The following is a 27,130-nucleotide window of genomic DNA, read 5'->3' on the forward strand; positions in this document are numbered from 1 at the left end:
AGAGGGTAGATGGTGAAATCTCTTTTTTGCCATGGTAGGAGTATCAAAAACAAGAGGGAATAGGTGAGAAGAAGTTTTAACGACAAAAGCCTTTTTACACAGAGTATGGCTGATATATGGAACATCCTGCCAGAGGAGTCATATACAATGATTCCATGTACCAGACAGGCACTTAAATAGCTTACTTGTGGACCTAATACATGCAAATAGCACTTCTGCAGATCAGAAAAGTTGTCGGAACAGTTTCTGGTCAAGGCAGCACTGAGCTTCCGTCTCCTTCAAGGCTGCTATTACGTTTTGTAACTCCAAAACATAAAAATAATTGGAAGAAAAGCAAAGGGAGCCAGGAGATAAGTCATGTACTTTGGTTTTTACCTTAAGTGAGGCATACATGTATTACGTATGACGCATGCAATTCACTTATTTTTACATATAACCCGTAATGAATGATTTAAACGAGCAAGAATGCTTAATCAATTTATTTACAATATTACTCAAATATTATTAAAATATTAAATACACAACACTCCTTCTTGCTTAGCAATAAACTATAATTATATAATACAACTACTATATACAGACAGCCACAGCATTGTAAATTTTAAATTGTCCCATTCAGGCCTAACGATTTAATTGCTGTAGAGGATTTCTTACTCTTTCTTGACAAGAGTGATCACTCTGAAAACAATCTCAGTTTCTGACAGTTCTGCACACCTTTCTTCTCCTTCCTTTATCTTCTTCCAGTTTATGCATCCTGATTTTGGGAAAGTGCATTTAGTTCACTGGAGTATTCTCTTACTAATCCTTAAATTGCTCCCTTTACGATCAGATCTCTCCTCACCGTTTCCTCAGCCACAACATCATCTGATGAATCCTCTGTTTTTGTATCTCCATTGACAGCTTTTTTTTTGGCCTTCCACTATCCCCCTGGACTTTAGTTTTTGCATTTACTTTTACAAGCAGTTTTTTTGTCTCCCACTTGAAGTTCACGCAATAACAGTGCAGGCAGAGTAGAGTCTGGTTCTTTATACTCAGAAATGCCAAAAGCTTACAACTTTCCTGAAGCTCCTTAAACTCTCTTCCAGCTTAAAACCAAGCTACGTTTCACAAGTAACTATCTGATTAACGTGTCAGAGGCTTTCTCAGATACGTTACCTACAAAAATGTTGTAGTTGGACCACTGCTTTCTTCACTTTCAACCTTCCTCTGAATAGCATTTTCCTTCTTTGTTCCAATATGCTTTCCAACCAGGGGGACAGAGGTTGGCATCTGTTGGGCAACGGTTCATGATGTACAGCATGGAGATAGATGTGGCATCACCCAGAACCTTTCTTAATTCGCTTTCAGTTGACTCTATTACAGGGGATGTGGTATACAAACTGTGAATGGATCTCCAATCAAGTTGTAGTTGTCTCAGCTACTCACGACCCCGCAACGCTGGCCCTCCTGTTTTTTTTTTTAGCAAATACAAGCCCAATGTGGCTTGTTGGTTGCTGTATTTCACTGTTACAAAAATGTCATTCCCACAGGAGTTATCTTTTTTCCAGTATAAGCTCTTAGCTGGATATCTGCAGGCTTCAGTTTAGTATTTTTGAACTGCTGTATAAACTCATTTTGTGCAAAGACTGAAACAACTGAACCAGTGTCCAATTCCATTTTAATTAATTTGCCATTTACTTCTGGTGAAAGCCATATTGCTTGTCTATTGTTAGATCTCAGACTATAAATCTCAAAGCTACTTACGCATAGTCCCGTGTCACTCTCATCATTAGATTTTTCATCAAGTGTGCAGTTCAGTGCTCATTTTGAATCTGCAACTTGACTTCTTATCTTTTTCTCTACCCTGTGCCGTCCGTTTATTTTTGTCTGCCTAACATGCTCTTTGTATATGTCCTACTTTGTTGCATTTTCTGAAAGTTTTTCCTGCATTGGTCTGGTGTAGGTAAGCCCCTACCACAATGGCAACACAATTTGCTTGACCAGGCCGGCCTCTGTCTAGATGTTGCAATTTTGTTTATGTTCACTTTCATTCCTGATTGCAACTCAATCGTGTCTCTGTCTATTGTTTCCATTGATATGGCAATTTCAAGTGCTCTTTTAAATGTAAGTTGTGCTTCAGTTACGAGCTGTTTTTAAAGGCTTTCTTCTAAGATTCTCTCAGTGCATCATTAAGCCCATCACTGAACTGACAATGCTCAGACAATCTTTTCAATTCAGCCATGTACGCTGAAATGGACCCCCCCCTTCCTTTTGATTCCGCTTATGAAACCTAAAGCATTTTGCAATCAACATTGGTTTTGCTTCTAAATGTTCCTGAATTATTTTCATGATATCAGCAAAGTTCATTTTAGCTAGCTTGGCTGGAGCAGTTAAACTTCAAAGCAAACTGTATACCTTTAAATCCAATGCATTCAGCAAAATTGCCACTTGTTTCTCATTGGCTATTCCATTTGGTTTAAAATACTGCTCAATTCATTCAGTATACAAAATCCAGTTATCTGTTGTATGATGGAATGCATCTATCCTTTTGATGTAGCCAGCCATTTTTGCCTTTTTTATGACTATTATCACCTGCTACTCACTTTTCATGAACCCTTGAATTCTTCCATTTTCTGCTTTATTTTTAAAATCGAACGTGCCTTCCCTTCCAAAGAACAGGTGCTGCTTCAAAAACATTAAAAGTGGTGCATTATTTTAATACTCTACTGCTTCTTGCTGTGCTTTTAAAAAAAAACTTGAACACCTTGCTGCGCTCAACAGGTAGGTAATCGTCTTGAGTTTGTTTAAAACTCCTTTGTCACCACTGTTCTATTTTGTAACTCCAAAACATAAAGTGAATCGGATAAAAAACAAAGGGAACTTGGAGAGAAACTGTGGACTTCATTTTTTTTTTAACTTTAAGCATGGCGCACAGGTATCACGTGGTGGTGTGATGACGTTTTCAATTTTCTTATTTTTACATTTAACCCGTAATTAACTGTTTAAATGAGCAAGAATGCTTAATCAAACAATTTATTTCCAATATTACTCAAAATTTATTAAAAGATTAAATACACAACAGTTGTGGCTCAGATTTTGTTGTTTTAAGAATGTTTTTAGGCTTGTAGGGATGGTTTTGGGGATAGAGGAGAGAGTTAGGGGTCATTAAGGTTTAGGGACTGGAATGTGGGGGAATTAGAGATCAGGTCTGGTCAGAGTCTAGGAATCTGCTTCTCATTTGAGGCCCGTGACTTGGTTATGTGACAAAAGACATCCATGTTCAGATGTCAGATGAGAGCTGGTGACCGCGCCACCCCCCCCCCCCAAGTTAACAAATTATTGGCAGTTTCTGGGATCTGAGGTCTGTGTGGACAGAGGCACGAGGGCTGGTGACCCCTAGATATGCAAATTGGCAAGCCTGGAGTTCGAGGCCTAGTGTTCAGGGTCCTGTAATCAGTGAGTATGGATTTCCAGGCCTGTTGTTCAGGTCTTCATCTGACATCATTGGCAAGTCCTGCGGTAGGTGCCGAAAACTGAAGCCCGAAGGTTGATTGATGTCTGGTAATTGAGGTCTGAAGCAGCAAATCTCTGAGTTCACTGGGGTAATCAACGGCCTGAGGTCAGTGAATCTGAGTCCACTGGAGGCTGGTGGCCAAAGGTGGCTCTCCTAGGGTTCGAGGACTGTGTGTCTGCGTGTGTGGGTGTGAGGAATGCAGCCTGTTTTGCTGTTGTTGTTTTGTTGTGCTCTGTGTTGTTCTGCCCAGCATTGCGAGCATGCTATGTTAGCATTGGAATGCATGGGCTTGCAGACACTTGCAGGCTGCCCCCAGCACATCCTTGGGTGTGTTGGTTGTTAATACAAACGACAAATTTCACTGTGTGTTTCAATGTACATGTGATGAATAAACAGGAATCTGAATCACGAGCTCACTTCTGTGCTACACGACTCTATGACAATTCACTTCTCTCTTTTACTGAACTGGAGTTCTCCCTGTATCTCCCAATAACTCGGGTTGAATGCTGGCAAGCTGTCAGCTTTTTCTGGCCATGATCAGTCCAGGTTATTCCCATAGACAAACATTTGCACTTTGGTGTTTATTTACTAACTGCTTATCAAACCTCAAAAAATAAAAATGGGTTGCACCCAACATGCTTCATCCATTCCTCATTACATTATTATAGCTTCTGGCAGTGACAAAGCTCTTCCACCCCTTCTGTTCTGACAAAGCTTCCAACTGTTCCTCCTCTCTGCTCGAAGTTGTCAGCTTAGTTTGCACAGATCTTCACTATGTTGTTTACTGGGTGGCTTCAATTTATTTTCTTCAGCCTCTATAATAAGGACATGCTTCCAGGCTCATATCTTCTTCTGTATAAGTAGGTCTTCACTTGAGATTATTTGGGAGTCAAAAACACATTGGATTTTTCTGAGACAAGTTGTGTAAAGTGAAGATAGTTCAGACACACCATGTTCTGTCATCCCTCAGCATTCTGCAATGTACAATAGTCTTGACAGTATGTATCTCTGATAAATCTTGAGTTTAGCTGTAGTGTTGTCTTTTGATAAGTTAGACTATAGTTAAGCAACTGAAGACGTTCCTGACTTTGTTGATTCCAGTTTATTCATCTATCTTATCTGATGGTGCTGTCCAAGTATGTGATGTTTCGGTAAAAGTCAGCAAGACTTTCTACACAAGTCCCTGTCAGGATTGGTGTTATTGAGGCGATGTTATTGATCATGAAATCTGTTTGGTCAATTTTCAGTCTGATTTGCTAGCTGAGTGCACTGAATCTGGTTGATATTTGTTTCTGTTCTTTGGGTTGGGTATGTGAATTGAGAATGAGATCATCTCAAAGTCAAGGTCGACAACAGTAAAGAATGATGTCCATCTGATGTTCCTCAGTACATCTTCTGCATTATCCAATCAATGGCAGCATTGAAGCACTTTGCAGATATAACACACCTCAATTCATATTTGGTTTGATTTCAAAACTAAGCCCAGTTTGAACAACACTGCAGCTGAAGTTGCAGTGGGGAATTCACGTGACGTCAATTCCAAATGTTACACAGAATCCACCAAAGACTAGTTGAGTGAATGTTATCGAAACTTCTGCAAAATCCACAGAACTTACTTAGGGTTTCGCATTGCCCTTCTGAGCATTGTTCTGTTACTCCATGCAGAAGATGTGCATCCATGTTTCCTGATTTGTCAGGGCATCAAAGGTTATGCAGAGAAGGCAGGTGTATAGGGTTGGGTGGGATCTGTGATCAGCCATGATGGAATGATTTAATTCTGCTCCTGTGTGTTATGGTCTTATGTTTTTCCCCAATGGCTGTGCTGTATACCAGCAACACACTGGACTATGATTAATGCAACTCCTTCCTCAAAACAGATAAAAGTGAAGTACTAAGTTATGACAAACACTAAGTGTTGTTTTCTGAGGTATCTTCCCTGTAATCCCATTCATCCAATCATCTATCACTTATTTTGCTTTCCCTGTCTGATGTCAATAGATGCTGGGAACTCAAGATTTACCATGAACAATTCTGCCTTCTAGCTGCTATTATCAAGAGACTTCCCAGTTGTTAGGGATTTGTAGCTTAGATCTGTTAGGATATACATGCTGATATCAAAATCCTCAACTCCTGGACATTTATTTCTCCTCCAACTGGCTTCCTCTTCAGCAACTCTTTGAAGAGCTGTGCTGAGAAGATCTCTTGTTCTTCTGGAACACAGAACATAGAACAACACAGCAAGGAACAAACCCATCAGCCCACATGGGGTGTATTTCATCATATCCACCTCAATGCTCTTTAAGATACCCAACACTACGTCTTCCTTTACCTTGAAATGCCCTATTACATCAATACACTCAGCACTGGTCTCCCTATCCTCCATATTCTTCTCCTTGGTAAATACTGATGGAAAGTAATCATTAAGGACCTCATCCACATCCAAGTCAGTGTTCTTCCCTTTATCCTTGAGTGGTCCTACCCTCTCCCTAGTTATTCTCTTGCTCTTGATGTACGTATAGAATACTTCCGGATTCTCTTTAATCATACTTTCCAAGCACTTTCCATGGCCCCTCCAGGCTTTCCTAATTCCCTTCCTGAGTTCCCTTCTGACTTCTTTAAAATCCTCAAGGCTCTGCTTGATTCTAGCTTCCTTTTTCTTCTTGACTAAATTCATTCCCTCTCTTGACATCCAAGGTTCTCTTACATTGCCATCCTTGTCCTTCCTTTTAAATGGAACATATAGTACCTGTCCTGTACTTTGAGCAGTTGGTCTTAAAACACGTTCCACATGTTGGATGTGGACCTGCCCAAAAACAGCTATTTGCAATGCACTCTCCCTAGTTCCTGCCTGTTGCTCTTGTAATTTGCCCTGCTCCAATTTAATACCCTGCTACAGGTCCATACTTATCCTTATCCATAGCTCTCTTAAAACTTAAAGAGTTGTGGTCACTGTTCCCTAAGTGTTGTGCCCACCCATCGAAAGGTCAATCACCTAGCCAGGCTCATTACTCAACAACAGGTCCAGTTCAGCCTTGTTGGATTATCTACATATTGATTTAAGAAACCCTCCTGGATGCACCTAAGAAATTCTGCCCCATCTAAACCTCTTGCACTAAGACGATTCTAGTTTATGTAAGGGAAGTTGAATTCCCCCATTGACAACAACCCTACTGTTTTTACACCTTTCCTTAATCTGCTTGCATATCTGTTTCTCAGTATCCCAGTGGCTACTGGGTGGGGGGGAGGGTGTTGTTCACTGCACTCAGAGTGATTACACCCTTCCTATTTGTGAGCTCTACCCATATACACTCAGTGGACGAGCCCTCTGAGTGCACATGTGATACTGCCCCTGATTAGTAGAGCAACGTCTCCCCTCCTTTACCTCTCCCTCTAACTTTCCTAAAACATTCGAACCCTATGCTATACTTTATCACAACATTAAGCACTTATTCCTGTCCCTGTCTCAATCAAGTCTCTGTAATGGACACAACATCATAGTTCCCTGCTCAAAGTTAATCATCTTTACCCATTATACTCCTAGCATTAAAATACGCACGCTTCAAACTTTTCATCCCTGTTCTACTGTGGCTTTATTTGTCTCTGATGGGTGCATTTGCTGGTGTCATTCAGCACTGATGAACAATATCATTTTGTAGATGGTTCCTTGAGTGCTATGAGTGCCCCAATCCCCTGCTAATGTTGCTGGGTTGTTTGTTTGAATGTCCAAATGTCCACACAAAAACCTGATCATGTGCTCTTCTAGGAACCATCTGTGGTTCCAGTATGAGGATGAACAAAACAAAACCTGAAAAGCAATGACTGGAAACTATGCTTGATATTTCTTTTCTCTAAACTGAGCTAAATTCACTTTCTTGCTACAGGCACCAACTCTATGAGCTGTTGTCAGCATTCAAACATTGAATTCTTTCTTTATTCACAACATTATCAAGTGATGGAAAGTCATTAACTGTTTCTCACTGCACTGATTCTATCTCAGCACCTCCTGCACTCCTGTTTTCAATTTAAGTTATCAGGTAGATAGACAGTATTTTCCAGAAATGAACAAAAAGACTTTTGATCTGTCACAATACAGAATCCACAGCAAATATTTACAGACACAATTCTGAAGTAATTCCACGAGTATATACCAAAAATTTATCATATTATCTTGATATTTGTCTTGAATCGCAATATCTGAACTCTAGCTCAGGTGGAACAAGTTATTTTCTAACAGAAGCTCCAATTCAACTTTATTTATTGTAAGAATGACTTTTTAAGAGTACTAAATAATATTGCATTTATATTGTCTCCTTTGAAGCTGGATTGTTGGGGAAATGGAATGAAACAAAAGAGCAAAATAATCCAAAATGAAAGGTAAAGGAGTTTTGGAGCTGATTGACCTGACTCACCTTCTGATAAATTACTTACGAAGAGATTGCATGCAGTAAACCCAGGTGTTTTAATTTAGCATGGTTTCTGAATTCTTTTTAACATATGCAAAATGCTGGAAGAACTCAGCAGGTCAGGCAACATCTCTGGAAAGGAATAAACAGTCGACGTTTAACACAGACTCAGTCCTGATGAAGGGTCTCTGTCCAAAACGTTGACAGCTTATTCCTTTCCATCGAAGCTGCCTGATCTGCTGATTTCCTCCAGCATTTTGAATGTGTTATTCTGGATTTCCAGCATCTGCAGAATCTCTCGTGTTTTCTGAATTCTTTACATTTTTCAATTCAAGTTTTAATATGTGGGTGATATTTCTTATTCCTCCATTCTCTCGGTAATGTGATTATGAACTGCTGTCTTGTACCACTTGTGTCCTTTGGGATGAAGGTGCTTTCAAATGTTAGAAACATAGAAACATAGAAAACCTACAGCACAATACAGGCCCTTTGGCCCACAAAGCTGTGCCAAACATGTCTTTACCTTAGAAATGGCCTTTTAACCCATAGCCCTCTATTTTTCTAAGCTCCATGTACCTATCCAGGAGTCTCTTAAAAGACCCTATCGTATCCACCTCCACCACTGTCACCAGCAGCCCATTCCACACACTCACCACTTTCTGCGTAAAGAACTTATCCCTGACATTTCCTCTGTACCTACTTCCAAGTGCCTTAAAACAGTGCCCTCTTGTGCTAGCCATTTCAGCCCTGGGAAAAAGCCTCTGACTATCCACACGATCAATGCTTCTCATCATCTTATACACCTCTATCAGGTCACTTCGCATCTTCCGTCACTCCAAGGAGAAAAGGCTAAGTTCACTCAACCTATTCTCATAAGGCATGCCCCCCCAATCCAGGCAACATCCTTGTAAATCTCCTCTGCACCGTTTCTATGGTTTCCACATCCTTCCTGTAGTGAGGCGACCAGAACTGAGCACAGTACTCCAAGTGAGGTCTGACCAGGGTCCTATATAGCTGCAACATTACCTCTCATCTCCTAAACTCTACCCCACGATTGATAAAGGCAAATGCAATAAGCGGAAATGTTGTTGGGTAAAGAGTTCTAGGATTTAGACCCAACAATGAAGAAGGAGCAACTGTGTACTTTCACGTTAGAAGGTTAGAGGGGAACCTCTATGTGGTAGCACTCCCAAGCCCCTGCTGCCCTCCTTGGCAGTAATAATCAGTGTTGGGACCTGCTGTTAGAGCAGAATGTGCAAATAAATAAAATATATTTTGGAGATAGAGTGGCAACACTGTGCAGTTGATAGTAGGGATGAACATCTAGGATAGTGGATAGTGGATGGAGAACCAATCAAGTGGTTGTTTTCTCCTGGATGTGATGGAACACTTTGAATATTCTTGGAATTGTACTCATTTTGGCAGGTGGAGAGCATTCCATCATGGTCCTGCAGTAGAAGGCCTGAGAAGCGTTAACTACATTTCTCTGTCCACCAATGCTGCCTGACCTGTTGACTGTAGTTTCTATTTTTATTTTAGATTGCTTCCCTGTTCTGAAAAGCCAATATCTAATTTTGAAACTGTTACTGAAACATTAACTCTACATGTACCCTGTCAAGCCCTTTTGAATTTAACCCCCAGAGAACTAGCCTCAATCTATTTAAACACTTCTCAATGGACCAACATGTCATTCAGAAACCAGTCTGATGAACCTATGCTGCACTTTACCACAACAAAATCTGTCCACAGTTGAAGAGAGACCCGATGGAAGATCATGGGAGGCATAGACAGAGTAGACAGCCAATATCTTTCTCTCAGGGTCAAAATGTCTAATACTAGAGGGCATGCATTCAATTTAAGGCTCTTAAACAGACACATGAGTATGCAGAGAATGGAGGGATATAGATGCTGTGTAGGCAGAAGGAACTAGATTATTTAGCCATTTAATTACTAGTTGAATTTGTTTGGTACAGCACAGTGTGCCATAGGGCTTGCTCTTGTGCTACGTTCTATGTTTTGCGTTGATAGGGAGACCAAACTGTCTCAACACCAGGGCTCTATAGAATAGGACCTGGACCCCGCCACCTTGATTCGGCTTGTACCCCACCATTCTGATTCAACCCAGCGCTTAAATTGTCATCCAAACTTTGGGCTCTGTCGCTTCAATACACTATTGGGCCTGGACCCCACTACTTTGAGTCAGCCTGAACCCAGACTTTCTGATTTGGCCCGGTGCTTGAACTGATCGAACATCGGGTCTTCCTTGCTCTTGGCAACAGGCCTGCTGCCTCGCCTTGCCTCAGTTCTGCCGCACTGCATTGCCTGCAAGTCAAAAGGGAAATTGCATGCTATTGTTTGTGATGATTGTTTACCAGAAAAAGAATGATTAATCTGTTATCTGGTTGTCTGGGCCCAGTGTCTGTCTGACCTGGTTTGACTGGTTTGATCCAGTCTGAGTTGGAAATAACAAAAGGAATTAAGGCCAGAAGGGAGGGCCATAAAGCAATACTGCTTGTCGCCTTGGGCCAGATCCAACGAGAAAGTGACACAGATGTCCTTGAGCTGACAAAACTGAAACAGCATAGACTGATCTGAAAAGGAAAATAATAAGAATGGAGGATTTTGGGAGCACAGGCAGTGGAGGCCTCTGTGGAGGCCAACCATCACAGAAGTTGATGCCCCATGTCTGAAATGTGGAGATTACACTGGGAATCAAGAAGAATGTCTGGTCAGCATGAACTCCTTTTCCTGGGTATTAGCTTTTCTCTTCTTTGACTGTTCATGGAGGATCAGGGAAACCTAGTGGGTGTGCACACAGGTATTCAGTTGTGTAAATTTGCATGCTTGTGGACTGCACCAATAAAGGTACCTGCTAGTACATCTCTGTGCATAAGTGATTATTATTATTATTGTGGGTAATCCTTGTAACAAACAGTTATTACAAAACTGAATGGCCAACACTCCTATTTCAGAGGGCAACTAAGAGTCAAGCTTAGGACAGACAGAGTAGGCAGGGCAGCTTTCTCCCTGAAGGGAATTAATGAGGCAAATCAGCTTTCACAAATCACCATGATTAAATCTTTTTTTTAAAGTTCCACATTGTTTATGATTCCACTGTTGCTATGTCAGTATTTGGAGAGGCATCTTGAGAGTGTCAGTTCAGGGCTCTCCCTGGGCTTCTGGTCTGGTAACTTAAACATTGAACACAATGTGCTGAATGAAATTCTGAAGTACTTTTGGGAATCTGTTTGTGCTTCTATGGAAAGAATAAATGGAAGGCTTTAATTAAACCAAACCATTTTTCAACCAGACAATTGCAAATTACTTTACAAAAGAATCAATGTATTTGTCTACATAATGCTTCAAAAAGTTTGAATTTAATAATATCTAACAAGCCTCAAGAGACTGGCCAAAGGCATATTCAATGACACAACAGAAACAAATTAGGTGAGTATTTTTTGCTTCTACGAGAGATTTCAAGATTCAAGATTCAAGATTGTTGAATGCCATGTCATTTCCTGTACGCATGTGTAAGGAGAACAAAATAATTGTTCCAGATCCAATGCAACAAGAAAACACACAAAAGATAAAGAACACAACAATAATAATAATAATAAACTCACAATAAAATATAAATACATTAGGTAGCTTTTATACATAGATTAATTGTATGTCCATAATGTGATGCTAGGCTGTAGATAAGGTGAATGATGGGAAATAATAAAGTAGCGATGGAGTTAGTGGGCGAGGTGTTGGCCAGCCTTACTGCTTTGGGAAAGTAACTGTTTTGAGTCTAGTGGTCCTGGTGTGGATGCTACATAGCCTCCTTCCTCCTGGGAGCGGGACAAACAGTCCATGAGCAAGGTGTGTGGGATCCTTCATGATGTTTCTGGCCCTTTTCTGGCACCTTTCCGTACATACAGTACTGTGCAAAAGTCCTAGGCACATACTGCTTATACAGCCTAAGAATTTTGCACAGTACTTAATTTGTCAATGGCGTCAGAGAAGGAGTGCCAGGGGCAGGGAATGGTGGGGGTGCAGACACACCCAGCTCTGAGTCACCAGGCAAGGTCATTTGATTCTAAACAATTGGTTTATTCAGCATTACAGAACGTCTTTTTGGTGCTTCCTGCTCTCTCCCCTCTCCCTGCCCACTTCCCACTCTCAGTACACAATAGAGATCCATATCAGAATCAGGTTTATCATCACTGATATATATCATGAAATTTGTTATTTTTTTGCGGAAGCAGTACATTGTAATACATACAATTACTAAAGTACTGTGCAAAAGTGCAGGGGTCCCTAGCTACATATATGTGGCTAAGAAGTTTGCATAGTACTGTATGTCCTTGATGGCGGGTAGGCTGGTGCCAAGGATGTGTTGGGCTGTTTTAACTATCTGTTTTGAAAGAGCATTCCTGTCTGCTGAAGTGCAGTTTCTATACAATGCAGTGATGCATCTTGTTAGGATACTCTCTACTGCACATCTCTAGAATGATGTGAGTATGGATGTACAAAGTCCAGCTCTCTTCAGCTCTTCAGAAAGGAGAGAAAAGGCAAAATTTATGTCAGCAAAAGTCAACAGTTCTCTTTCAAAAGGCAAACACGAGGAATTCTGCAGATGCTGGAGTTCTCTTTCAAAGATACTCCCTTAGGAACAAGAATGACTTGTTTCCACTCCCCTTTTGTGAGTTACGGGTTGGCTTGTGAGGCCAATGTGGAAACCACAGACTCCCCCACAGATGAGGAAGGAGGTGGTGGACAGAGTGGATGGGTTAGTAGCTTGTTAGGTAATATGCTCCATCCACCACTTACATAGAGCTTCTGAATGCTTCTGTTGCATAGTCTCATTGTCTTTAATACCATCCAAAATACTCCTTGTCTATCTTGAGTGGTCATGGGCCAGAGCTTCCTCAGAGTCAGCAAGGATGTTGCATTTATGTAAGGGTTCTTTGAATACAATTTTGGATCTTCTGTGTTGGCCAAGTGTTCCCAACCTTTTTTTTATGCCATAGACCAATGCCATTAAGCAACGTGGACCTCAGGTTGGGAACCGCTGGGATAGGCAGACATTGATGAAATTCACCTCTGCCAGCGTGGCCTTTGCTTGAAAGAGGAAAAGTGGTATTTGAAGATTAAGACAGGCCTGGCAGAAGAGTCATGGTCCTAGTGGACATCAGTAATCCCTGCCACCTTGCATGCTTCTGAGATCTGAAGCTAGCCACATCAGGCATCTCAAGGCACTGGAAAAATACCAACAATACTGCTTCTGCAAAATGCTCCAAATGAACTAATGTCAGCTTCCTTTTCTAGGTCAGCATCGCCAGCTCTGAAGCACTGCTTATTTTCAGTCAGTTACATTGGACAGGTCATATTTCTCACATGCACAACACTCTATTTCAAGCTACATTGTGGGGGAAGATTACCAAGTGGGCGGTAAAAACAAATCCCTTGTAATCAGATGTTACATTGAGCAAGGTAGAATCATAATTAACCAGATTAATAGCTGTAATGGTGAGAATGGATAAAAAAAATACACTAGATATGCTTGTGACTAAGAATTGTTAATTACATTGGAACTTTTCACATGATGAACTTAATAAAATTAGATTCTATAGAAATGAATGAAGGGACTAAAAATTAACATTAATTCTCAGTTTTTACAAGAGAAGCACTTATTAATAATAACTGTGTGATAACAGATTTCAACATCTGTATCCCTTTGCATCCTCACTTAATATGCTAAGAATGATGCAGGAATTTAATCAGGGTGCTGTAGAATATACTTATTCCAAATTAGCTCCAGGTGACAAGAGACAATTAAGTTTATTGCTGCCCTCTGATAAAGATTGACACATCACATGCAATCTGTGGCAGGATAGATGATCACTGATATACTTCTCCGATTATTCACTGGGTGTTCCTTTTTACTCATTGTAATTACAACTTTGCTGCTACAATTATCTTCAATAATACATGACGCTGGTCACGTGAGGCCGAAGATGCAATGCTTCTGTATTTAGTTTGCGTATTGAAAGGAGTGAAAACTACAAACATTGCCAATGTCCAGCATTTTATAGCTTGTATAATGCAGACAGTCCCAGCCACAATTCAGCACCTCAGTGAGCAGTGATTGAGAACACCCTGGCTGTCCCCTAGTTTCCCATCAAGCTGCAGCTGAACCGCCATTAGTTCATTAGTTGGTGTTCAAATGCATTTCCCCACGTACCTAAAAATGGGAATATTGCTGAAAACTAATTTAGAACAGATTTATATCCTGAGATGTGATCCTATTTATTTTTTCAACTGTGTGGCTTCCTGGAATTTTACTCTTAGAAATTCTGTGATTTTTGGCATAGACCTCATGGGCTGGAGAGTCTGTTCGAGTGCTGTACTGTTCTAATTCATTCACAATTTTTTTTTTACAGAGTCACAGAGCACAGAAACTGGTCCATGTGACTAAGATTCCCATCACAGCTGGACCCACCTGCCCAAGTTTGGCGCCATATCCCACTAAAACCTCCTGTCCAGGTACGTTTTAATTTGCTATTATTTTTATTTTCATTCTTTTTTCAAAAGGTTCGCAATGCATTAGAATGAAAATGGTGTAAAAAATGTGCTGCTGTTAGGGACTCACTGTTTTCAGACACTTCCAAAATGTAGTGAAGCAGGGGGCTATTCCCATCGAAAGCTTTTGCCCAAGTCAACGAAATGGCTCTCTTTTCACTGGTGCTCAAATGAGCAGCCAGGTTTTCTGGGGCATGGGGCAGCTGCCTGCAGGACGAAAGGAAAGCAAGGAAAAGAAAATAAACAAATCAGACTGCAGCTTGCATATTAGTTTATCCCTCCAGATTGACTCTGATATCTCTGAGCCTTACCATGCACGACAGCATTAAAATTCAAGTGAAACATATTCTGAAACATTTATCCTAATGACAGCAATTAATAATTCTGATTGCAGCTGACTCTTGTGCACTGATACTTAATATAAATCTGTGTTCATGATTAATCATTAAACCACATGAAAGCATCCTTACAGTATGACAGGGGTGTCAAACTACCAGCCCGTGGGCCGCATCTGGCCCGCGCAGGGGTCCAATCCGGCCCACGGGATGATTTGGGGAAGAAAAAAGTATATTCACGACCATTTATTATGTATCTGTACGGCAGCCGCTCTCTCTCCCACCGCTGTCTGTGCCGCCTGCTACGCCGGCAGCTTGTTGTGTGTACTTAGAAAACAATAGGTGGCAGTTAACCACCTGCTGTGCTCAAGCACCCACCACCCTGCACTCAAGACCACTTCCGTTGTCAGAAAGTATAAACACAGAGAGTACTCAGGTAAGTAACACCTGTAGCAAGACTGAGACTGTTTGCTGCTGTGGTTCAAAATGCTTTCCAAGAAAAGAAAAGTTGACATTGAAGGTCGGATATTCAACGCTAATTGGAAAGATTGATTTTTCTTCTGTGAGGTCAAGGGCAAACCTGTTTGTCTGATATGCTTGCAGCAAGTGGCTGTGGCAAAAGAGTACAATATCAAACGGCACTATGAGACGTCACATGGAGAAAAATATGACAAGTACGCAGGACGACTCAGAACGCAAAAGGTAAACGAGCTTGAAGCAGCTCTGAAAAAGCAGCAATCACTGGTCACCAAAAGTTGAGAGACTCATGATGGAGCTGTCAAGGCCAGCTATATTATTGCCAACAAAATAGCTGCTGCGTCAAAGCCATACTCAGAGGGGGAATTCATCAAAGCATGCATGCTGACAGCGGCTGAGCTGGTGTGCCCTGAGAAGAGACAGGCTTTTGGTAATATCAGCTTGTCAAGAAATACTGTGGCAGAGAGAATCGGGGACCTTGCAGGAGATTGAACAGTCAACTAAAAGACAAAGTGAAGTCATTTATTGCCTTCTCTATTGCAATTGATGAGAGCACCGACGTGACTGATGTAGCTCAATTGTGAATATTTATTCGTGGTGTTGATGCATCTTTGACCGTCACCGAGGAGTTTGTGGAGATGGTGCCCATGACAAACACCACAACGGCGAACAACGTTTTCTCCAGCCTCGGCGAGGCCTTGGACAGACTGGGGATTGACTAGAGTCACGCTATCAGCGTGGCAACAGATGGCGCACCAAGCATAGTCGGGGAAAAGGATGGTGTTGTTGGGAAACTCAGAGAGAACGTTCAGACAGAGAATCCAGAGCAGGAATTCTGGCATTTTCATTGTATTATACACCAAGAGGCGTGGAGTAGCAAGAGCCTGAAAATGGACAATGTCATGGATGTAGTAATCAAAACAGTTAATTTTTTTATTAGAGTCAAGTGACTCAACCATCAGCAATTTGACACTCTTTTGTCCAAAAGTAATATTGGACACGGCCTACCCTACCACACTGAAGTCCGCTGGTTGAGCAGAGGGGTTGTGTTCAAATGTTTTTTTCAATTATGTGCAGAAATTGGACTATTCATGAACGAGAAAGGGAAGCCAGTGGCAGAGTTGGATGACCCAGACTGGCTCCATGAGTTTCAGAATCGTTCCCAAATCTTCACTCAGCTCGAGAAGGAATTCTCACTATTTTGCTCGCCGTTTGCTGTCAACGCAGCAATAGATGTGCTGGAGGAACTCCAAATGGAACTAATTGAAATTCAGTGTAACTTGGGTTTGAAATATAAATCTGAGACTGTGGGTCTGGACTCATTCTATCAATACCTGGGACCGATGTACTACAAGATGACAGACTTTGCCTCAAAGATCCTTTGCATGTTCAGGACAACATATCTTTGTGATCAAGCATTCTCCATAATGAACATTAACAAATCCAAACTGCACTCGCAGCTGACACACAGACATCTAAATGACATTATGAAAATCACAACTGCCCAGAAACTGGTCTCTGATGTTGACAGGCTGGTTAAAGCCAAGAGATGTCAGGTGTCTGGAAGCAGCAAGTGAAAAATGAGTGACACTGTTCGATGCACTATGACATGTAAGCAAAATGCATTATGAAATATTAAGTGTCATAATATTGGGATTTATTCATTTTCTGACTATTCTATTATTGTAAATGTGATCACTTCAATAAAAATTAGAGGCTAACTGTGTTCATTGTCTGACTTTGATTGCTGGAAGCAGGCTAATAAAAATTGGGTGCAGTTGTGTAGCCTACATTTTCAATTTGTTTTGTTAGGTCTACATTTGTGTCTGCTAATGTTCGATTTTAAATGGTTTATTAATGAAAAGGGTGTGGCTCCCAAAACAATCTTAGCCAAAATAGCATGTTTTTTTCTCTCTCTCATCACAACTTTCTTGTAGCCTACGACTGTAAGTTAATACCAATCATAAAAATAATGCTTGCTAGGCAATCTTCTTCATAAGAAACGAAATTTGTAAAGTGAAACACTTTGTAGTTATAGCAGAGACTGAGACACATGAGAGCAGGTTGAAAAAAAGAAGGCAACAAAAGCTGTGCGAACATGCGCGCGAGCTTTCGTGCATGCACAACTGATCCGGCCCACATGAAGTCACATTTTGCCCAATCCGGCCTGTGACCTAAAATGAGTTTGACAGCCCTGCAGTATGAGGTCTTTGCATGATAAGTGGTGGCAGTTTCAGTCCATTCCGTTGCTTTATCTAGTCCAAATATAATTGATACATTAAGAATTTCTTCAAGCACTGAAATCCGTTGATGCCTTTTAACACTCTGACAGATTTATGCTGTGGAGTTATCCCAGATTACCCTTTTGTTTTTGATGGAAATATTGTAGACCACCAGCAGAATTCATGCACTTACAAACTGTTTCAACACACTCCTCACTTACCTGACTCTGACCTGAGCACTGCGAGAATCATTCCCTCCTACGGACAGCACTTTACAGGTGTATAAGCCAATGTCGCCTGACCAGGTCTGAGAGATGTATAACGTTCCGACTTCATCAATTCGCATACGTGGAATGGCATCCACATCAATTGCAGCCCCATTCTTCTGCCACACGTGTCTGCATCAAAAACCAGAGGGTGTCACAACTCTGAACATCATTGGCTTGACACCGTGAAGAGATTGTAGTGAAGAAATAAAATAATACATTTGTATATTTCCCCCCAGTTTTATTCATTGATTTCCAATAGTAATCATCAGGAGGTGAACAGGCTGGTCTTGGTTATCCTTCTTGAAGCTAGATATTTCTACACTCAAGTTCAGATAACTCTGAAAGCCAGTGTTCTAATGGAGTGTGTGGTTCCAGATGAATCACGGAATGAGAGAAGGTGCCAGTCAATTGGGTCACGTCCAAATTCCGAGAAAGAACAAATTACTGGAGGAACTCAGCGGGCTATCAGTGAAGGAAAATGAATGGTCGACATTTTGGATCGAGACCCTGCAATGGGGCTTCAGATATACCCTCTGCAGTTTCTTGTTTCTCAAATGCAGAGAGAAACCTTTTTGAGATGCTGAGGACAACTTTGCAGATTTGTTTGGGAATAGGGGGACGAATTAGTCATTAGCTCTATTAAAGTCATAGTAACTGAATAGCACAAACTGTTAATTAACCAAATGACGAATTAGAGTTTCATTCTGTATTATGCTGCAAATGCATCATGTTCCATGATTTTAATGGATCCTGGTAGTGCAACCTGTTATGTTACCTGGCAGTTCACAATAACTACATAAGTGCTTTGAGTACCCCTCTTTTTAAGACCCCTTTTACCCCAAGCCACAACTATTCTTGTTGTTTAGTGAATGAGCGTCTGACAAGCCTGAGTGATTTATTTATGAATTTAGTGGCAGAAACAGGGAAACCTTTGTCACTATCACCTACCACTGTGCCGTCTCTACTGACAGCCACACCGATCATACCCCAAGTCACAAACATTTTTCTTGTGACTCTACATAATCACTTAGAATACAGGTACTATAGCCACTCTGACTTGCTGGAACCTCTTTAGTGTCAGCCTGGGATTTACATCTCCTGCACTAAGAATTATAGTAATCCCTTCCAGAAAAAAAACTCGGTATCAACTATTGTGTATTTAACACTTCAATAATATTTTTGTTATCAACCAATATATATATTGGTTGATTAAGCAGTTGGTTGATTAATTACAGGTTGTATGTAAAAGTAAGTTAATTGCATACATCGTCATCCTACCACGTGATACGTGCATGCCTTGCGTAAAGTAAAATCAGTTACACATTTCGGGCTCCTGTCTTCCTTTGAATTAATTTAATGTTTTGAAGTTACAAAACAAAATACTCTGTTCCAATACAAAAGAGGTTATTGCTCTGAAGTTTCCAACAACACTGGGCACATAAATTGGAAAGTAAACTGAATTCTTAACTCCATAATCAATTGTTACATTCTTCTTCCCATGACTGTGTCATTTATCAACTGCATTAAGAAGGCAGAGAGTATCACTGCAGGAGATTTTATATTGTTTGAAGATTTGGAACTGTCAGCTTTGCAATAAGGATTAATGGATAGATAGAAAAGATTTCCTCAAGCCTAACCCAAGCTGTACTTGAAGCCTTAGAAAAGAGACAGTACCCAAGGACAGCACAGTTAGTAGAATTGCTGCCTCTCAACAATCTAGATTTAATCCTGATCTCTGGTGCCATCTGTGTGGGGTTTGCATGCTTTGCCTGTGACTGCACGGAGATGAAGCACCTGTGACTGTGCAACTGAGCAACACACACAAAATGCTGGATGAGCTCAGCAGGCAGCATCGGTGGAAGGAAATAAACAGTCGATGTTTCGGACTGTGACACTTCATCAGTCCTGATTGGTGTCTGAATTGTTGAGAATGTGGGGAAGATTGGGATGGCTCTGTGAGTCAGCATAGATATAATAGGCTGAATGGCCTTTATCTACATAAGAAAATATGGAACGTGCAGTTCTTGACAATGACAGTAGTTCTCACTATATACGATGCCTTGCAGAAGCATTCAGCCCCCAACACTTTGTTGACATAAATGAGTATTATCAGCAGGGATTTTGATCAATTTGAGAATTTTTATTTATGAATCACATGCTTGTTTCACAGCAGAGCCCAAAAAATAGGGAAAATTGTGCAGCATGAAAAACTAATAATTTAAAAACTGAAATATCAGCAGTTCAAAAGTACTCATCTCTCTTTGCTCAGGACTTAGTTGAACCACTACTCGCAGCTATTAGAGCCAGCAGTCTTTTTGAATAAGTTTCTATTAGCTTTGCACAGCGTGATGGAAAGTTGCTCAAGCTCTGCCAGGTTGGTTGGGGAGCAGCAGTGGACAGCGTTCTTGAGGTCTTGCCAGACATGTTCAATTGGGTTTAGCTCAGGACTTTGACTCGGCTACTCAAGTGGCTTAATTTGAAGCCACTTCATGGTTGCTCTGGCAGCGTGCTTTGGGTAGTTGTCCTGCTGAAAGACAAACGTCCTCCCCAGTTTAAGCTTTCTGGAGGAGGATAGCAGGTTTTTATCCAGGATTTCTCTGTATTTAGCAGCATTCAATCTTAACCAGATTTCCAGTCCCTGCTGCTGAAAAGCATTCCCATAACATGATGCTACCTCCTACATACTCTACAGTTGGGATGATGTTACCAGGCTGATGCACAGTGCTAGATTTATGCCACACACCTCTTAGTATTGAGGCTAAAATGTTCCACTTTAGTCTCATCTAACCACAAGATGTTCTCCCATTTCTTTACAGTATCTTCTAAGTGATGCTTTGCAAAGTCTTTACAGGCAAAGATATGCTTTTTAAAACCCAGAGTTTCTTCTTTGCCACTCTTCCATAAATACCTTTTTTGTGCAAGACCTTTGAGATTGTGGATCCAAGAACTTTATCTCCAGTTGCAGCCACTGATTTCTGCAGCTCACTCTGATTGACTGTTGGCGTCACAATAGCCTCTCTTACAAGTGCCATTCTTCTCTAGCAACTAAGTTTAGAAGTGGCAGCCTAACCTGGGTAGTGTGGCTGTGGTTTCAATTTTTCCACTTTTCACAATGGACTGCACTGAACTCTGAGATATGTTCAATGCCTCTGAGATGGCCTTGTACCCTTCTCCAGATTTGTGCTTCTCTATTATCATTTCCCTGACTTGTTTGAATGCTCCTTTGTCTGTAAGTTTGGTTTGGCCTGTAGAAAATCTACCATACTGTTGGACCTTAGAGAGGGGGCATTTATTCTTATGAATTCATTGAAAACAGGTGATCCTCCAATTTTCCACATCAACAAATTGGGTGAGTTGGTAAGGTATATATTTCACCTGAGGAAAGTTAGTGTAGTAATTAGAAAGGGGATGAATACTTTTTCAGCCTCATAATTTTGGTTTTTAATTTTTAGTAAATTGTTGACAGGTTTTGGAATTTTTCTTTTGATTGGGCATGATACACAATGTTCAAAAAACCCTGCTTCAATATATTTTAATTTTAGAAAATGAGATAGTAAAATGTGAAAATATTTGTAGGGCCTGAATACCTTTTCCAGGCACCGTAATCACAAACTATTTGTGGATAAGGACAGCACAAGTCTTTCACCAAGTGGTCGTACCTGATTGCCACATTAGGGTCATGGGTCACACCACAGGTCAGTACAGCCATGGTCCCTTTAATTACACTCTGTTCCTCTGGGGGATTTGTGATACGCGTGCGAGCTGCAAAACAGGATAAAAATATTAGCTTCCATTGGCAACAAGATGATCCACATTAGGATGAGGTGACACACTGGTAGCAGAAGAACTGAGTCCTTTGACGTTGTCAGTTCCAGGCACTCATTAATAATGGCTGCGATTTGGGATGGAGTCTCCAGCTGGGTGGGGGAAGTAAGGGAAATTGTTCCCCAGGACACGTGCTGGTGGAGATACTCAACAAGATGGATATTAAAATTATTCATTTTATCCAGTTCGACCCAGAAATGGCTGAGCTTCAGAAACAAGGATCCTGGTCTTGTTATTTTGTGTCCTGATTTGCAGAAAGCATCAAAACCTGTAGGAGTGTGTACAACACCTGACCCATAAGAGGATCCCACCCAGCCAACCTCACCTCTTCACTTTGAGCAGCATTACCCCTGGACCTGGGCTGACAGTCAATTAAACTACACCTCAGGCTGTCAAAACTTTTACAGCAAATCAGCTTTTGGGAAATGCTCAAAGGCCAGTAAACATTAATTATACCTGTGAAAAATGTTTTAATGTTATTAGCAATTTTTAAATGATTAAAGCACAACATGAGAAAACACAATTACCTGACATTTACAGTACCTTTGGTACTTGAAATAGTTTTCAGCTGAAAAGAATGGAAGAACTGAATCGATACCAAATGCAACATGCTGCAGATTCACAGTGCTTATACAAGAAACTGGTCCTCTACTGACAAGACACAGTTAGAGCGTTGTGGACTTCTCTGAACATTTAGGAATTCCAATAAATTTGAGTGTTGTGTGTTACAGTGCTCATGCACAAACAGTAGAGGGCACTCTAACACTACCTGCCAATTAAGCTTTAAACAAAGACACTAGAGCTGCTTAATAATGTTTGACATTTTAATATAATTAAATTGCTTGAAATTATATAGAAAATATCATATGGAATTATGACAGCTTCCACAAATTTATTGAAATCACTGACTATCACTGCTGTTATCATTGATGCTTTATTTTCTCAGAATTATTGATATGGGGTTCCATGATTAGCAAAGCAGAGAGACTACAATGTTGAGGTCACCTTTGGTACTACAGATTTCACAGGTAGATGACAGAGAGTAGTAATGAATGGAAGATGTTTTGATTGGCCCTACACTGCCAGCTCAGCTTTTTGTCAAGCAAGCAAATAATGCTGAATAACAACAGAAAAACAGAGTGAAAGAAAGTCAATATTTCACATTATGATTTTCCATCAGAACCAGGAGAAACAATCCAAATTGTGGTGATGCCAGCTGAGAGTGGAGAGTGAGGGCTTGTTTACTGCAGCTGCTTTTTTTCTGGAGGAGATGTAAACAGAGGGAGGTGAACAAGGCAGAGGAGAGACAAAACAAAAGTGCTGGAGCTGAGAAGTACAAATTATCTGAAAAATTCTGGAAATGTCCAGCAGACCAGGCAGTACATATGGAGGGAGAACTGAATTAATGTTAAAGTTGATGACTTTTTATCAGAAATTGCTTGTTTTCTCACATACTGGAAAGTCTGGTGAATTGAACATTCTGAGGTATTGGTTAAATCCTTAGAGCTGTAATATACATAGTCAAAAGATGAGATGCTGTTTCTCATCCTGCATAAACCTTTTCTGGAATAGTATAACAGGCTAAACACAGAAAGGTTAGAGTGGGATTGAGAATTAATGTGACAGGCAACTGGGAGCTCAGGGTCATTCAACCTGCACTTTGTATCCCCAATGTAGACAAGGCAACACTGCGAGCACTGAATGCAATTCACTCATTTGGAAGAACAAGAGAGTTGCAACTTTACTTGAAAAGATTGTTTGAATCCCAGTTGCATAGGAAGGTACAGTAGTCTCAGTAAGGGAGTCGGGTTAGTGGAGACATTGAAGTGCCCCATAGAGCTGTGGATGGGATGGTCTCTTCAGAGGGCCGAAGGGGATAGAAAAGGGAAGATTTCTCTGAATGGAATCACATTGAATTTAACTCCTCATTAAAAACCCATATAACATGCCAGGGTGATGGAAATCTGTTAAAATATTAAGTTCATTGGCATAGTTGTATGGATGGAGGAAGAAAGCAAAGGACAGTAGCAGATTAAATGGGAGAACTATACTATGGCTGATTACAAATATGGGGAAGTGTGAGATCTGTCATTTTAATCTGAGTAAAACAAGATGAAATCTTTTCCTAATGACACAGACTTAGAATTGTGGAAGATCTAAAGGATTTGGATGTTCACACCAAAAGCTAGCAAAAGAACATTATAAATAGAAACAGAACTAGGTCACATGAGCTTTTAAGCCAACACTTGCCACTCTGCAATTAATCTTAAAGCAATAATACAAAATAATTAAAGCACAATAGATCTCGCAGAAAATTCAACAACAGCTACACTGAACGTTGCTCTGATCCTATGTAGAGAACAGCAGTTAGTTTTGGTCTGTTTACACTACACTGGTTCATATACAAAGTAGTTTTAGTTAGTTCATGTACTGAGTAGTCTTAATATGCAGGTCTATATGAAAAGATTATTTACAAATGTATCTGTTGTGTGAGCCTATAACAGAAGTGTGGAGCAAAGGAAATACAAGAAACACATTTTTACTTACAGATGCAGAATTAACCATGGCTTATGAATTTAATTCTAAGGTTTTGGAAAACTATTCCACATACTAGCCAATTATTCCATGAAGTTCCTCAAATCTTGTTCTAAATTTTGGAAGTCACCAGTTCAAAAACTTGTTTTTGATCTTGATTCCTCAGTATAATTTATAGTATTGTTCATTTATTCTACATTTATTTTAATTCTCCCATTGCAAGGCTATATATAGTAATTCAAGGTGCCAAGTCTTCCCTCAAATACTAAGAATGAATCTTGCATCCCTTTTCAATTACCCTTTCTGACTTTGAAGGTTTGCCTTATCTTTCAGCAGCCAAAAGCAGGCAGTTCGTCATAATACAGGTATCATGTCTTTCAAAGTCAGCTCTGGCCTTGAGAGTTGCCAAGAAATTCACTAATATCATATGCCAAGTTGCAAGCTTTAGGCTAACTGTTGGCATTGCAATACACCTGAATCTGTTTAGTGATGAGACGAAGCCAGGTGGAAAAACTTCAATCAGAAATGCTAAGTAAAACCCACAATGGATTAAATACTTCCCGAGTCATTATTGGTATGAATATTTATTATTCAGTTTGGCTCATGAGGTTATGCTAACTACATCTGCTTTGCATATACAGAATAGACTGATTATAAAATAGAATTCTCCCTTGCTTAAATTCCACAGGTGGCCTGTACAGGAAAGTAAAAGAGATTGCTTTGTTCAAAATAATCTCCTTTTGGTCTCCATTGTGTTCATATCACAGCTGCTGCTTTGGTACTAATGGACTAAACAGGGATATGGAAGAAATCTATGTTTTGTAGATGGGCTTAACAACTGCTTTGTTCCAGTTTCCAAGTTTCTGTCAGTTTCTAAATTAATATGGATTATTAATAGTGGTAAGGAATTAAGATTCATATACATTGTCCTCTCTTACCCCACACAATGAGATCTCCTGAAGCCTCGTCCACTCCTCGAGAATTTGTGGCCAGGCACGTGTAACTCCCAGCATCTGAGATGTGAGATGGGCTGATGAGAAGACTGCCAGATTCCAGCAACGTGAAACGAGGTAACTGGACAGATCCACTTGCAAGCACTTTCTCTCCTGTTTGGAAAATGGAAGAGATCATTGGATTCTGCAGCTCCAGATACCAAAGGGATTCAAAATACCACCTCTGTTAAAAAGGACCCAAAAATTTGCTCATAATTCTAGATCAACAGACTATGAAAAGTATAGTTTTTTAAACAAGTAAATTTATTTCTGTCGGTAAATAAGGACAGTAAAAAATCAACAGCTGTGGGGAGGTATGCAAAGGGGTAAATTCAAGTTCAAAGTAAATTTACTATGTTACCTAGTTTTCAGTGTGAAAAAATAGAGACCATGGACATGTTGCATCATTCAAGGGACATGCACAGGGAGATTGCAGAGATGACCAACAGGAACAAGAAACAATCAAGGACTGGCATTATTCAAGACAAGGACGGGAACACACTCTTTGAGAATGACAACGTGGAAAGTAGATGGATGGAATACATTAGGGAATTGTACTACGATGCTAGAAATGATCAAGTGAGTGAGAAGAGCAGCCATTGGAAAGTTAAAAACTGGTAAAGCTTGTGGTGTAGATGGTATTTCAGCCAAAATGTTGAAATGCCTTGGCGACTCGGCGGTTGAGGAGATCACGAGGCTTTGCAATAAATCTACTCAACAGGAAAGTGGCCAATAGATTTTGTGGTGTTGGAGTTTGTCATGATCCCAAAGAAAAGTAAGATCACGAAATGCTCAGACTTTAGAACTATAAGCCTTATAAGTCATGCCTCCAAGATCTTGTTATTAATACTTTCTAAGCAGAATAAAAAGGACAGTTCTTAGTGAAATTAATGAGTGCCAGAGCAGATTTATACTGGGTAAGGGTACACGTGAAGGGATTTTCAATTTGCGAATGATTGTGGAATGAGTTTTAGGAATAAAAAGACATTTACATGTGCTTCCTGGATTACGAAAAAGCTTTTGACCGAGTCAATCATGAACAGCTGGTCAATTGCCTGAACTCATTGGGGCTGGATGGGATAGATGGTTGACTGATTGTGAACCTGTACTGGCATCAGGGCAGTAATAAGAACTAGTGGTGGGAACTCACCGGAAGTTGAGATCCAAAAAGGGGTTCACCAGGGCTGCATTATCTCCCCTTTATTATTTAACATTTACTCAGAGGTGATCTTCAGGGTGTTGAACGATGAAGTTGGTGTCCAAATTGGTGGAGTGACGGTGAACAACTTGAGGTATGCAGATGATTCAGTGCTGTTAGCCAAGACTGAGGTCGAGTTACTCAGAATAGTAGATAAGATATATGCTGAAGGAGAACGATTTGGAATGAAAATAAATGCTGCAAAGACGAAGATGATGGTAGTATCACAGAAGAAAGAAGTCCCCAAAATCAGTATCAAAATTAACGGCTTAGGCATAGAGCAAGTCAAGAAGTTTGTGTGATTGGGACAGATGGTCACAGAGGATGGGAAATGTGATACAGAAATGAGACGAAGAATTGAGATTGCAAGATCAACGTTCTGGAGCCTGAGTGATGTGCTGTGTGGCAAAAGGTTGGACTTTGGGCTGCGTTGTAGAATTTGGAAATGCTACGTCTGGAGCAGCCTGTTGTATGGAGTCGAATCATGGACCTTACGCAAGGAAGCGCAACGACAACTGGAGGCATTTGAAATGTGGTGTTTAAGGAGAATGCAGAAAATTCGATGGGTGATGAAGGTCAGTATTATGAAAGTGTTGAAGAGAGTGAGGGGAGAGAAAAGGAGTTGCTGAAGAATGTGCAGAAAAGGAAGCTGGAATATGCTGGGCACTTGTTAAGAGGTGGTGGACTGCAGAAATTGTTATTGGAAGGGATGATAGAAGGAAAGTGGGAAAGAGGAAGGCAGCAAACCACTTGGAATGATAATGTGAGGCAATGGACTGGGTTGAGTTATGCTGAGGCCAGAAAAAGAGCGCAA

At 40.5% G+C, this 27,130-nt stretch overlaps 1 protein-coding gene across 1 annotated transcript in view; it reads right to left on the bottom strand.

The window, feature by feature from the left end:
- Positions 1-27,130, bottom strand: part of LOC134360278 (protein sidekick-2-like) — a 983,228-nt gene that overhangs the window by 278,333 nt on the left and 677,765 nt on the right. The window contains exons 11-14 of the mRNA XM_063074455.1: positions 25,065-25,232; positions 21,426-21,528; positions 17,719-17,895; positions 14,534-14,670 (exon numbers count right to left, since the gene is read on the bottom strand). Coding sequence (XP_062930525.1) covers positions 14,534-14,670; positions 17,719-17,895; positions 21,426-21,528; positions 25,065-25,232 — 585 coding nt within the window. The remainder of the gene's footprint in view (positions 1-14,533; positions 14,671-17,718; positions 17,896-21,425; positions 21,529-25,064; positions 25,233-27,130) is intronic.

The sequence above is a fragment of the Mobula hypostoma genome, chromosome 22, assembly GCF_963921235.1.
Source record: "Mobula hypostoma chromosome 22, sMobHyp1.1, whole genome shotgun sequence".
NCBI classification, from domain to species: domain Eukaryota; kingdom Metazoa; phylum Chordata; class Chondrichthyes; order Myliobatiformes; family Myliobatidae; genus Mobula; species Mobula hypostoma.